The sequence below is a fragment of the Trematomus bernacchii genome, unplaced genomic scaffold (genome assembly GCF_902827165.1).
Source record: "Trematomus bernacchii unplaced genomic scaffold, fTreBer1.1, whole genome shotgun sequence".
NCBI classification, from domain to species: Eukaryota; Metazoa; Chordata; class Actinopteri; order Perciformes; family Nototheniidae; genus Trematomus; species Trematomus bernacchii.
Genome location: NW_022987402.1, coordinates 157,423 through 170,889, shown reverse-complemented (window position 1 = coordinate 170,889; position 13,467 = coordinate 157,423). Strand labels below are relative to the sequence as shown.

Sequence of the window (13,467 nt, the reverse complement as noted above, 5' to 3'; positions counted from 1 at the left end):
TTTTCAGAATGAGCTTAACTATGAAAACATATTGTGTGTTTATCATGTTCTTGTTCCCGTTTGGCACATGGTGGGTTCTGATTGCGAGCAGGATAAAAACCGATTTCATCGCCCTGGTTGAAACACGCATACTGATTAGAGTGTATGATTGCTCTGTGAGCGGGTCGCAGGTGTGTATGTACAGATCCAGTAATCCAGACTGGCTCTGAATGTGATCACATAAACATATGGCCAGCTTAGCATCAAAGAGTAAGGGCATCTATGGGAACGCTGTCGTTACATAAACAAGAACTCACCTTGAACCTGGACTCTCAGGGTACTGGGAGGTGTAGTAAAAGAGAGGAAAGATTGCATGGAGTGCGCTTTCCAAGAGGGACGGAGCCCGTCTAGTTTACTGCTCTTTATAAACCAAAGAGAATTATTCTCACCGGACATTATGACCGGAGAGATTTAAGATGAGGTATACTTTACTTAACTAAAAGTACAAATACTGTGGTCTTAAAATACTCCACTATAAGTAAAAGTCCAGATCTCAGAATTGTACTCAAGTGCAATCGGAATCAAAACCATGCAGAATGGATCTTTACACAGTGTTATATTTGTATCTTTATTATATGATCCAGTTTTGTATGCATATAAAAGCATATTAGTGTTGTAGTTTGTCAAAGTGCACAACATGTGAATACTTGTTACTTTCCAACACTGATATGTAAAACATATCTTTCAGAACAGTAAATACCAGATAACATCATTTGTGATTCAGAAAGTCAGAATGTGTGTTGATATGTTTTTTCTAGATTGAGCTCAGTCTGATATGGTGAAGTTAAACACGTCTGAATGATTGACTGAATGCAGTCCACACACCTCAATTCTCTCTTATTCTTTATAGTGACATGATTGTATGTCCCACTGTTTATGTTCTAAGTGTTATGAACTAAATCAAAACTGAAATATTGAAATGTAAACAGATTATTAATGGTGTCTCTACATCCATAGATGGCCAACATCAGGAGAGAAAATCAGGCTTGTGCACTAGCGACCTTTTTCCCAATGATTGTTATTTATATTAACAGAACCGTACACAGCTCTGATAAAAAGATGCAACAAAGCTTAATTTCCAAGCATAACATGTTGTGAGTTTACACACATTGTGACCAGTCCTCTGTGCGACGTGGCACACACTGCGCAGCTCCATTACACATGGTACAGGAGTGATGGTGGTGTGTTGTTTCCTGCTGCACTGCTGCAGTCAGCCCTTTGGCTCCTCCACTCTCCGCTGCCAAACCTCCAGCCGCTCGTCTCCGAGTGGGAGCCCTGGTCTGCACTAAAGACAGAGGACTAAAGCCACAGAGCAACGTCTCTCCTCCACACAGAGCTGCTGGTGTGCTGATAACACCTGGTGATTAATGTCAGGCAGTGTGTGTGTAATCTGCTGCTGATTGAGGAGTTCATTCAACGTGTTTTACTGTTACACTCACTAAAAGTAGCCTCCGATAGGTGACTAAATTGTGAGTGTTAAATAAATGTAGGTGGAGGTTTCCATCAGGTAACACTGAACTTTCAGCACTGCACACTCCAGAACTCAGTGTAAAAACCTTTAGTGCTCTAATGCCCCTTTCACAGGGCCGGTTCGGAGCTAGAGCCTGATAAGCACCGGGTTTTCCTGTTCACACCGCAGCGGAGCCGGCTCTAAGCACCGAAAACCTGTGCTTACCAAGCACCAAAAAATTGTCGGTCTAGAAGCAAGAACCGCATACGTCACGCTTACATTGGAGGCGGGGCCAGGGCCAGGGGCGGGATCAACCTGACCTGAGCAATAACAGTTTATGGCGAGTACGGCAAATAAAAGTTGTAACAAGCAGTAGCTCTGAGCAAAGTGACTAGAACGCAACCACACACTTATAAAAAAAACACACTTTATAAAGTCAGGCAACACTAACCAGGCTTCGTGTGATTCTGTTTATTTGTACCTTACTTTGACCATCCGTTCGCTGTTATCGATCATTGTGGAGAGCAGGCAGACGTTTTGTTTTGTATTATAGCAGCTATCGGATGGAATCAATACATGAGCTGCACAGGTTGTCATGTCCGACTATCACAAGTAGAATCATAATGAAAAATACGCCGGTAAAATGTGCCGGCTTATGCCACAATAGGATAGCAACAAGTAGTCAAGATAGTCAGTTTAGCCTCGGTTGCTATGCTAACATCACCCATTTTATACCAGAGAAACTTTCATAACAGCGTTGTGATGCCAAACAGCGGGCAGCACTGCAGCGGTCGGGCTCTGGGCGGTGTGAACAAAACGGGGGCTGAAAATAAAAACCGGTTCCGAACCAGAAGAGCACAGGCACGAAGCTAGAACGGGAACCGTGTTGGTGTGAAAGGGGCATAAGAGGGCCTGATAAAGGGGGGGGGGGGGGGGTCCCATTATTATACCTGAGAAGACACTGATACCTACACTGCACTGAATGTAAATGATCGTTTTTGTTCTCATAACACAGCATTCTGACATGATGGTAGCCCATCTTGCCTTGCCTATTAAGTCAATGTACAAATGTATAACCAACCCCTGGGGTTTGGGTACTGATTCGATACTGGTATTGAATTAATCAGATGTAGGCCTATACTGTGTGGAAATGAGATTGATAATTGTTTTATTAGTTAGCAGGAAACACTAGGTTTGGCTTTAACATTGTTTCCCTAACTTTGTTAGCAAAAAAGACAACAATATGGTGGGTCTAGTCAGGAAAAGGGAGGCAGGGATCTCCTTTTAAGGTTTATTATTAACTGAATATAAATATGGATTGATTCACAGGTAATACAGTAATGTTGAAATGTGTGTGTGTAGTTCTTGAGTAACCCTATACTAAGTTACATAAACAGCTGGTATAGAACTGCTATCAAAATCTTTATTAACAAACACATGACTTATTTGTGGTCAGGGATGCACACAAACTGAAACGTAACTGTTTAACAGAAATGTGATGCTGAACCAACGCAAACGCGCATTGGAAGGGGGCGTGGCCTAGCTACCAATTAAATGACTCTGCTCATGCTTCTTCCCATTGGCTGAGCCTTTTGTTCAATGTAATGTATAAAACAGGACAAAGTCCATGTACTGTATGGATGCGGATAGGATGAATGTAGCTTCCTTAATTAATTAACATACTTTCAATGGTTATTTTAATTAATTTCACTCATTTGTCACTTAGTTTCTTTAATTCCACTCAAACCACAATCTTCTCTTGAACCAAACACAGCTGTTTCCTGACTGGTTACAATAATAACACATGTTGCTGGGCGCTTGTTGGAAATACACATAAAATGAGGAATATCATATTGGAAGATATCATGTCAACCATTAAACCATGTATGTAATTACATAGAAGACAAACATAGATATAGATTTACTGAATTGTTATTTATTAATAAAATAATAAATAAAACAGTAGATTAGTCAAATAAATCTTAAAAAGTTTAACCCTTTTTTTTTTTTATAGGAAAATAAAACTCCAGTATATGTGGTATAAACATGGAATTGAATTGATTAGATCAGCAGCAGTGTCACATCTGATCCAGGCGTTTGAGTTAGTATCAGTCGAAAATCCAATATGCGTATTTATATAGTTAAATCCTTAATTTTACTCAAAGGGCAAACACTACTGAAATGTAGATTGACACTGAACAGATCACCAGACAGAACTGACATTGTGTTCACGCTGATATGTTGTTGGAAGAAGCATGTCAGAATGTTGTGTATTGCAGGAATAAGTTGAGTGACGTCTCAGTCACACTGATGCAATTTTACTTGACGGCGGTCGTTCCTCGTTGCATGTAGGGTAATATTTTTCTGATTGTATTTGAGAAAGCTCTCTGAATTCCTCCAACAAAACCCCACGTTCAGACGGGTGTTTTATTGCATCCCATCAGTGGAGGGAGGGATTCAGCCAGATGAAATGAGCAGATCCCTGTCTGATTTTTAACTCTCCCTCTATTAAATGTTCTGTCCCGAAAGCTCCTGGTCTCAGCCAGACGCCCCCCCCCCTTTAATCCCTACAGAACACATAACTAGACTCTCCTCCTTTAGTTTCCTCAGGTGACGATTTACTGCATAGACCACACAGAGACTACCGACAGGTTCATCTTGTTACAAACAAATCCCGCTCACAGACACGCTGACTTCAGACCTGGCTTTAGGAGGCCTGAGGCTGGTTTCCTGCGGGGGGGGCTGTGACTGTAATGAAAGCATTCAGAGGCCCTCTCCACCATCTCGCTTTTGTAATAAAGCCATGAATACAAATGGCCCCGCTAATTCACTCAGACCCCTAACAACACTCATTTCCCCCTCTGCCAGAGGTCATTTGGTGCTCTATCGCTCTCGCAGCTCCTTTCCTAATTCCATCTGCCCCCCCGTGGGACTCTCCCCAAATCCTCAACACAATCACTGTTAGGCAAATAGACATTCTGGAATTGTTCTTCAAGTAAATGTGCCGCAGCTCCACCCCATCTCGTGTGGATTTGTAGAGGTATTTTAGTTTCTAGTGTCCTTTGTTTTCTATGTGACCTTCAATGCATTCAGTGCAGTGTGGAGAAGAGCCCTGGAGTGCGATTGCAGCTGGAGGAGATCCAAAGCTCTGGCAGCCCTGACCGGGCCACCGCCCAGAGTCTGAGCCCCCGCCAGCCCGCTGTGGAGCCACCGGGCCTGGGGCCACAACCACAGGGAGCCCTATATCCAGGCAGGGGACCACAACATGATGCAATGCTGCAGGGAGTCACTGTGCTCTCAGAGGATGGAGAACTATTCAGGGTTCTTTGGACATTTAATGCACACAGCAGCAGATCAAAACGCAACAGATATTTATTTTTTTGTAAACTTCTATACAACTTTCTCCAGTGACCATTTTCTTCAAGGAGTGCTTTAGCAAAACTGATTTGATAGAAACGTTTTTTAAACATTTAAATTGTTCCTGATAGTCAGCCAAGATGATCTCAATCCACCAATCCAAATAAATTGGACAGAGGGGGGTTTTGGAAACTTATATCTAATTGATGATGTTTATCTATCATTTTCATTGTCAGATTGCCAAAGTAAGTATTAAAGTTAACCACAAAGAGATGATGTGTTTTTTTACATGTTACATTCTTACATGAATGTAAGAGTGCACTGCTGCCAGAGGACAATCCTTCTCATGTGTGAAACATTGATTTTGCTTTGGATTTGCTACGGTTATTTTATTATTATATCGCACAAGGCAACATTTAATATAATAATATTCCAGCTTTATTGGCCTCAAACGAAAATAAAGGTGCAACAGAGAGAACTGAATGAGAGCTTGGTTGAAATAAAACGACTCACTTAACCCTCTTGTCGTGTTCTGGCCCAATCTGACCGGTTTCATCAATCATAAATATTGTGTTCTACATTGGATCTCTTCAAGGCCTTATGATATCCTCCACAGTAGGTATTTGAGGATATTAAGTTGCTGATCACCACTTCCATTGCATTTTGAGGTTTTACTCAACTTTATAACAAGGTGTTCCCGGTCAAAAAAGATCGCCATAGGAAATGATTGGGTAACTCTACATTATGTTCATCCATCAGACAGTACACACACACATCGACAACCTTGCTAATTTTAGAATAGATTTTCAGTGTCTTTTCTTTGTGTATTCACTGTAGGTACATGCACCAACATGTGGTGATGATTAAGGTTTTTTGTGTTCGTGTAAGAGCAGTTGAAACAGACCGGGAACACAGGGTTTTGACCATCAAAGTACTTTTCACACTGTCACCTATTACAAGAACATTTACCATAATACAACTTAGACATTAGACATTTTGGGAAATATGGTTATTTGCTTTCTTCGTCTTGAGTTAGATGAGCAGATTGGTACACCACTCATTCTTCTTTTGATTAGCTTCGACAAGCACTTGAAGCTCAGCTGCTTACACATTAGACTGTATTACATTGTTTATTTAACAGAAATGTGAAACTAACATTTAGTGAGCTTTAGACATGTTGCTAAGACAAACACATTTAAATGTTGCGGTCCATGGTAGATGTTTCGCGCTGCTTCCTGTCTCCGTGCTAAGCTAGCTTTAACCTCCCAGCTAAAGCTCCATACTCACAGTCATTAACCTGCCCAGAAAAATGAAAATGTCAAACCTACATTGCAATCTTGTGGCACTATGTGGAACATTTACTGGAGTGTCTGCCCTCACAACCGGAAAGCACAGACTATTCTCTCTGATGACGTAGAGCCAGTTTGGTACAATGCCCCATTGTGTACGAGTACTGCGCTGATCCTCGGTATGTGCTGTTTGACATTTATGGCATTCCCGCCAATTTCTACCCCGATTACCCTTATCATTGAGAGACAGACTGATGAGAGGGAGATAAGGTCCTTACCAGCCTTATAGAGAGGCACAGGGCCGGTAAAGACAAATGTTCCACACAAATCACAGGTCCCGGTGGAGCCTGTTAGAAGGTCAGAGACTGTATGATAAATGGATCAGAAGATCAAAATGGCAGCATATTGTCTCGAGTTTGAATCGTTTTCTGCTCCAGGGAGCTGGTTAAAACATGGATGTATAAAGACATTGTGATACAGTGTCGGAGGCGGGGGTCTCGTTTGTTCCTATCAGAGTTACTCAGTGGCACATGGAGACAAAATGGAGTGACTGTAGATTCAGAAAGTACCCAGATCATCCGGCCTTTTGCTTATAGATCATGCACACTTGAGTTTTCCTTAAGCCCCGCCTCCGATCTCCTGCTCTCGGCTCAGTCGGATGAATGGAGAGGGAAAATAACTCTGGTTTTGGCTTTTAGCGCATTTTACAACATTTAGACCCTAATGATTCAAATAAGTACTATAAAAGTGTTCGAACTAGTTAGTTTATTGATCTCCAAAAAAAATGGTTCGCTGATTTACAGATATTTCTTTCCCAATGTTAATCAATGCGAAAAAGTATTTTTAAGGCAAAATGATGTCAAGGAAGTCGGTTGGCACAGTGTGTTGTGTAATGGACTTGTACAACTGTTAGCCTTGCAGTGTATTAGATCTTTCTAGATATACATTTGTTGAAATGTGCTTTGAACATAACCTCCCTTTTATCATCATTCTTCATTACTGGATTTCCCTCATTTGTAATTGTAGGTCCATTGGGGGTTTGGGGCAGGTAGCACAGTGTCAGATCTTTTTCACACAGCACAACATTAACTGGTGCTAATGCACATGGAAATGGTTCTGGTGAGAGCAGGGAGACCCCACCACAACACTAAGGTGGTGGGATCCTCACCACGAGCGACCTCTCTCACGTGCACAAGGAAATGTGATAATCTGAATATATTGATTGTTATGATATGCTGTGTCACTTGCAATCTTATCTAGAGTATTTTAAACATGTAAAAAAGCATCTTTGATGTCTGGAAACATTTGAAAGTTTTAACATAAAGTTCTATTTTTAAAGATGTATTTGGGCCAGACTAGCCTTTATTGGAGATGACAGTGTTGAAAGGGGAAGTCCTGATATATGGGCCAGCAGCTCTACAAGTTGAGCTATACCTAACACTCCAATGTACTTGTGAAGTGTTATGAGTGGGCTCATGACTCCACATAGATCCATCCCCTCCTCATGTCCTAATCTGTAACCCTGCTATCCCCCAATCAGCGCCTGTTATCAGCCTTTATTGCAGCATGATAACCCATTCAAAGGGCGCATTAGCATATCGCCCGCAAAGTGATGACTGTGAGCGATCTGGATCGTAAAGCATAAATGTGCTGCTTTAATGTAATCCACGACCCGCAGGGAGCCCTGATTCTGCGTAACGAGTCCGAGTGAAGAGACAGAAAAACAAAGTTAATGGGTGACAAAGCTCAGTAATGCTCTGCTGCTATAGTTCACTGGCTCCATTAACCATAGCCCGGTGAAAGCCATCCCATCGAGCTGAATGTCTTCTGCATCTGGCCTTCCTGTGCTAATGAGGTAGCACGAAGGTGTCATCTGTAAGGTTATATGAGCCTAGCATCCTGGAGAGAAAACTGTTCTCTAGTGCTGTCCTACTGAACAACAGCCGGTGGTAGACCAATACAATGAGATGCTCCTGAATGCAGCGCTACATTTGTGTCAGGCTGATAGTACAGGTGGATTTTAAGTTGATGTCTCAGCTCATGCAGCAATAAACTTCCCATGAGCACCTATTGTTCCATTTTGACTTTGGGTTTTTGCTAGAAACGGCAAAATCAGCCAATGCACTTTATTAATCAGGGGTCTGGCTGGATTCCGAAGCCTCAGTAAACAGCTTCATCCAGTATAAATACCAGAGCCTTTGGTGTGCTGCCACTGTGACTGAGTGCAGCAGCAGGAGGAACAGCAGCAGGAGGAACAGCAGCAGGAGGAACAGCAGCCGGAGGAACAGCTGCATTGCTCTGTTCCCAGACCAGATCCCAGATCAGTCCTCCTGCTGTCCCTGACACCAGCAACACCTGCAGACTCAGAGTCTGTTTAGTTGTAACTTCACCCTACAACCTGCAGCCCTTTACACAGAAAGCAGAATAAGTAGCACAAAATTGTACTATGATAACATATATTTAAAAAACGATTTTAGGACTATTGTAACAAATACAAATTAAAACCAATATTTACACAAAATATAAATATGTGGTGAGGTGGAGTACAGTAATATATAATCAAATAAGACAATACTATATTCAAAATGGAGAGCTGTGCAGATTTAAGAGAAGAAGTGTGGAGCAGAAATGTGCAACATGTACAGATTTATAGTATTAAAAAGAACAAGATGTGCATGATGTGCATTAATATGTTTTTATTGGATGGTAACCAAAGTAATCTAGCAGGAGCTTTGTGAAGCTGCTGGATGCACGGCTGACTTTTACTTCCTTGCATTATTGAAGCCCAACTCATCAACTCTTGTATATTTACAGTGGATCAAATAACTGTTGAATGTGTCCTCTCAGCTCCTTCAGCTGTTTTGGTTTCTTTCAGCTCAATATTTTGGTTTTATGGCTTCAGCTAAACTGTTTTGGTTTACTGTCACCGCTCCTATCAATGTATTTCAGTGGAAGCTGATAAACCCACTATACACTACCTTCTCAGCACCATCAGCAGACAAAGTTAGCAACTAGGCTAAAATAACAGCTGCAGCTTTGATTCTGCAAGTTTTAATCAACAATTGTTTGAAAGTGCTCGTCTATATTTAGACTTTATACACCCTTAAACAGTATTTTGTTGCTCAAAAAACACATTTAGAAATCACATGTCTTTGTACTAAGACATGTAAGTCTTTTTGATTCTATATGAAAACACAATTTCCTTCAGTCTTTATTGATTGTTAGCCCCTTTTGTATAGACGTCATCATGGACTTTACCTAGTTTTCTGTACATGGTAGTTAAGTATTGCATGCCAAATATGAATGAATGGTCTTTATTGTCCTTATACTCAGGAACAATGGCATTTTGGCACAAAAGCAGTAATAAAAGCAGTAATAACATCAGTAATAACATCATAAAACAAAGATCACTACGTCAATTAAATGAACACATTTAGAATTCACAGTGTTGAATGGTATCAGTATTTATACAAAGATGTGTCAATCCTTGTTTATATAGTGTGTTTACAGTCTGTGTCTTTAGTGGTGTGTGTGTGTGTGTGTGTGTGTGTGTGTGTGTGTGTGTGTGTGTGTGTGTGTGTGTGTGTGTGTGTGTGTGTGTGTGTGTGTGTGTGTGTGTGTGTGTGTGTGTGTGTGTGTGTGTGTGTGTGTGTGTGTGTGTGTGTGTGTGTGTGTGTGTGTGTGTGTACTAACAGGGAAGCATTAAGTGTGGTACCCAATGTTGTATGTGTGTAAAATAAGTTTACTACATACTTTAAATGTATATAAATTAACTCAAATGTTCTCCAGATGTGCCAGTAGAAAGTATAAGCAATGCAAGTGTATGGTTGCATCATATATTGTAAACGCTGGAGAGGCTATAGACAGGCAACACTTGCTATAGGATGAAATATTTGATAGAAAAGTGCAGAGAATCAGGGTAATCTGAAGCATGAACAGGACCTGAACGTAAACAGGTGAAACACGGCTGCTGTCAGAGAGAGTTTCCTGTGGTAATGTGAAACGCTGGCTGCCTGGCACTGCTCCCAGAACACTTTGTAAAGGAAGGATTAGGCTGTGTTAATTGGATAGATTTGGTCCAAAAAGATTAGGTGCAGCGAGGAGCCTCTCCTCACCCCTCAGCCCGACACACACTGAATGAAGGAGCCCCGACTGTGTGTGTGAATGTGATGTCTGATCACAGGTCAGAGTCATGAACAGAAAGCTGGTTCTTCTCAAACTTTCATTAAAGAATCACATAATGTCGATGTGTTCAAACACCTTCCTGATGATCAGAACACATTCTGTGCTCCACCCGATCTGCAGCACAGGTGACTGCTCACCAAGATAACTGACAGATGTCGGCATGGCAACTACACTGTTCCAGTGGTCTGGAGGCGGGGACTAAGTGTACGTTGCTTTGAGGGTGAAGTTTCATATCCTTGCTTCAAGATGTCAGCTGCAGGAGATTTGAAGCAATTAGAGTTCTAGGAGCACTCAAGGCCTTTTCATTTGAGTGGATAAGCTTGAATTAAGTTGAAAGTTGAAAATACATATCAATTATATTGCTTTTGCCCCATCATTTATAATATTTCTCAGCACCTAATGCTAGATTACTTCTGTGCGTATTGCTTTGTGTGTAGTCTAGGGCAGGAAGTACAAAAGCCACAAAAGTTCTTAAATAGTTCTCATGCACAATTTAAAATAAAATGTGTGTACCAGCGATTCATGCTGATGTTCAGCAGGAATATGTTCTCCTTAGCTTGTTAGTATCAGTGTATGAGTTGACCATTCTTTCTGATATTGTACTGACACAACTTTGACCTGAAGATGTCACAAGGTGCGAAGTCAGAGGATCACTACAAATATTAAAAAGAATTCTGAGAAGGACATGATTGTCTGCTCCAAATATCATGGCAATCCATTCAATAATACATCCACACCGTTAGAAAAAGATCTAGTGCTATTGAATGATGTTCTTTTATTGTATCCTATCCTTTCATTTTACAATATAACACATTAAAGTTCCTTTCTCATTAAAATGGCTAGGATGTGACTCTTTGTCTTTTCCTAATTTAGTATGATCTTTGAATGTGTAAATGAGTCGGCCTGGAGCAGAATCGTACCGATGAACAACATGTTGGCCTGCTCGCTGAGGGTAAATGGATGGAACAGGCTGTGATTTAAGCGTGTGTCTAAACCCATGTGTTTTGGAGAAACATTTTCAAAACAGTGCTTTTCACCGTTGTGTTTCTGTAACGTTACGCTAATGCCATGGAAAGGTCTACCCCGTAAGATTTGTTCTTGGATATGGATCTCGGAATTCTGTATTCTGAGACTGCTATTGGAATACTTAGGTCAGAAATGCTCGACAATATCGTTGAATACTCATACCTGATATCAATCAATCAAAGTTTACTTATATTATCCAATATCACACATTTACATTTGTCATTTTATACAGAATATGAATACGAATAGTACACCCTCTGTCCTGAGACCCTCACATTGGACAAGCAGAAACTATGATATGCTTTGTAGCCAGTTGAGCTGTAAGACCCTCTGGGGGCCCCCTAGCAGTTGCCTGCCTTGCCTGTCGGCAAACGGCGCCCCTGTTTGTAGCACATAAAAAAGCCCTGCGGACATTATCCTAAGGTCAAAAACGCACTTTGATTGGAGGGCTTATTCAAAGTGAGATTACGCTCTCAGAGCCTTGCAGATTGATAACCCCCACCCTGCCAAACTCCACCATCTGATGGTTTCATTTCCATGTCGGTCTTGTTGCAGGTCTTTCAAGCCAGACTTCGTCCTGATTCGCCAGCACGCCTACAGCATGGTCCCAGGTGAGGACTTCAGGAACCTCGTGATTGGTTTGCATTTCGGCGGCGTCCCGAGTAGCAACTCCCTCTTCTCCATCTACAACTTCTGCAGCAAGCCCTGGGTGGTAAGCTGCTCTACTGCTCTCTGCTCTACTTTAACCCCCACAAACGTGTCCCTTCCCCTGCTGATTCATGAAGGCTTTTAAAGGGAGCTGAAGCACCGTCTCTGGAGTCGGTGCAGCGAGCCTCCACACATTCTGACTCCCTCTGTACTTTGAGGAAGAGCAGTGAAAACTCTCTGCATGTGTTCATAATTGAAGGAGTATGAACCACCCCGTGTAAAAGAATGACCTTTACATGTCGTAGCTTATTTACCACATGTTTACACCTCTGTTTCCTATCCAACGAAGCATTCCATACGTTTTTAGATGGTCTCGTTTTTCTGCTCAGTGTTAATGGTAGGGACGTGGTAATTGCTCTCCAGAGATAATGACCTTTTATACTTTTTGAACGATAATTTACTGTTTGAAAATCATTCTGTTCTTGTGTTCCCACATTAGTTTTGCCACATTGGAAGCCATGACAAACAGCAAGGTCATCCATCAAGTCAGTTATAATATTGGGCAGGATAGATCAAAAAGGCCCTATGGCTTTTTTAACAGGGAACTTTAGAGCACTAAAGCATAAAGACAAACAAAAAGGTTGGACTGTACCATACACCTCGACTGTCATCAGCTGTAGCTGTATTTATAACAGTTTTCACTAAAGTGATTCTGATATTCTTTGCTTTTTTCTTCTAGTTTTGATATGTCTGAAAACATGCTTACACATATACAAATATGTGGAGAGACATTATAACAAATCCATAATTAATGAATATGATAAGCCACTTTGGTAAACATCGCTCTAGAGCAAGATACACGTCTTATTATTATATTTGGGATTTGACTGATGTGTCTGCTCTGTGAATAAATCAGGCTTACATGAATCTCAAAGACTTTGCTAGCCTCAAAGAAAACTTTATTTGTTACAAATATCAGTGTTCCCCAGGTTTGAAACCAATCATTCATACAGCAATAATGTATCAACATTCAACTATCTACTGGTGGGTTTAGAATGTATTTACTTAAACCAAGCTATCCTCACTGTCATTGTAACCAACAGCTGGATGCAGCAGGTTCAGCACTGTTAACTGAAGTGCGTAAGGCAGGTTAGAGGAAGTCAGAAAAACGATTTGTGTTGGGATATGTGTCTGACTGTACTGGATCACATGTATAAGCATCTGAGAGGATGATTGTGAATGCTGTGCTCTGACTCAGGTGTATATAACCCTCCTGTCCTCCACTGCTTTAATGAAGACATCTAACTGTCTTTTCTTTTTGCTCTTCAGTTTTCTCAGATGATAAAGCTCTACCACTCTCTCGGCCCTGAGAAATTCCCCCTGAATGAACAAACCTTCTACCCCAACCACACACAGATGGTGAGTGCCTCAGATATTACTCTTCATCCACACAACACACATAAATCACCATAA

General features: G+C 41.3%; 1 protein-coding gene across 3 annotated transcripts in view; it reads left to right on the top strand.

Annotated features, from left to right (window-relative positions):
- Nucleotides 1–13,467, top strand: part of LOC117486918 (synapsin-3-like) — a 131,494-nt gene that overhangs the window by 51,449 nt on the left and 66,578 nt on the right. For 2 of the 3 annotated variants that reach the window (XM_034135529.1, XM_034135521.1), the window contains exons 1-2: nucleotides 11,936–12,058; nucleotides 13,324–13,413. In XM_034135529.1, coding sequence (XP_033991420.1) covers nucleotides 13,379–13,413 — 35 coding nt within the window. In that variant the 5' untranslated portion in view covers nucleotides 11,936–12,058; nucleotides 13,324–13,378. Of the gene's footprint in view, nucleotides 1–11,901; nucleotides 12,059–13,323; nucleotides 13,414–13,467 lie in introns of those variants that run through there. The other variant, XM_034135513.1, reaches the window with a different exon arrangement.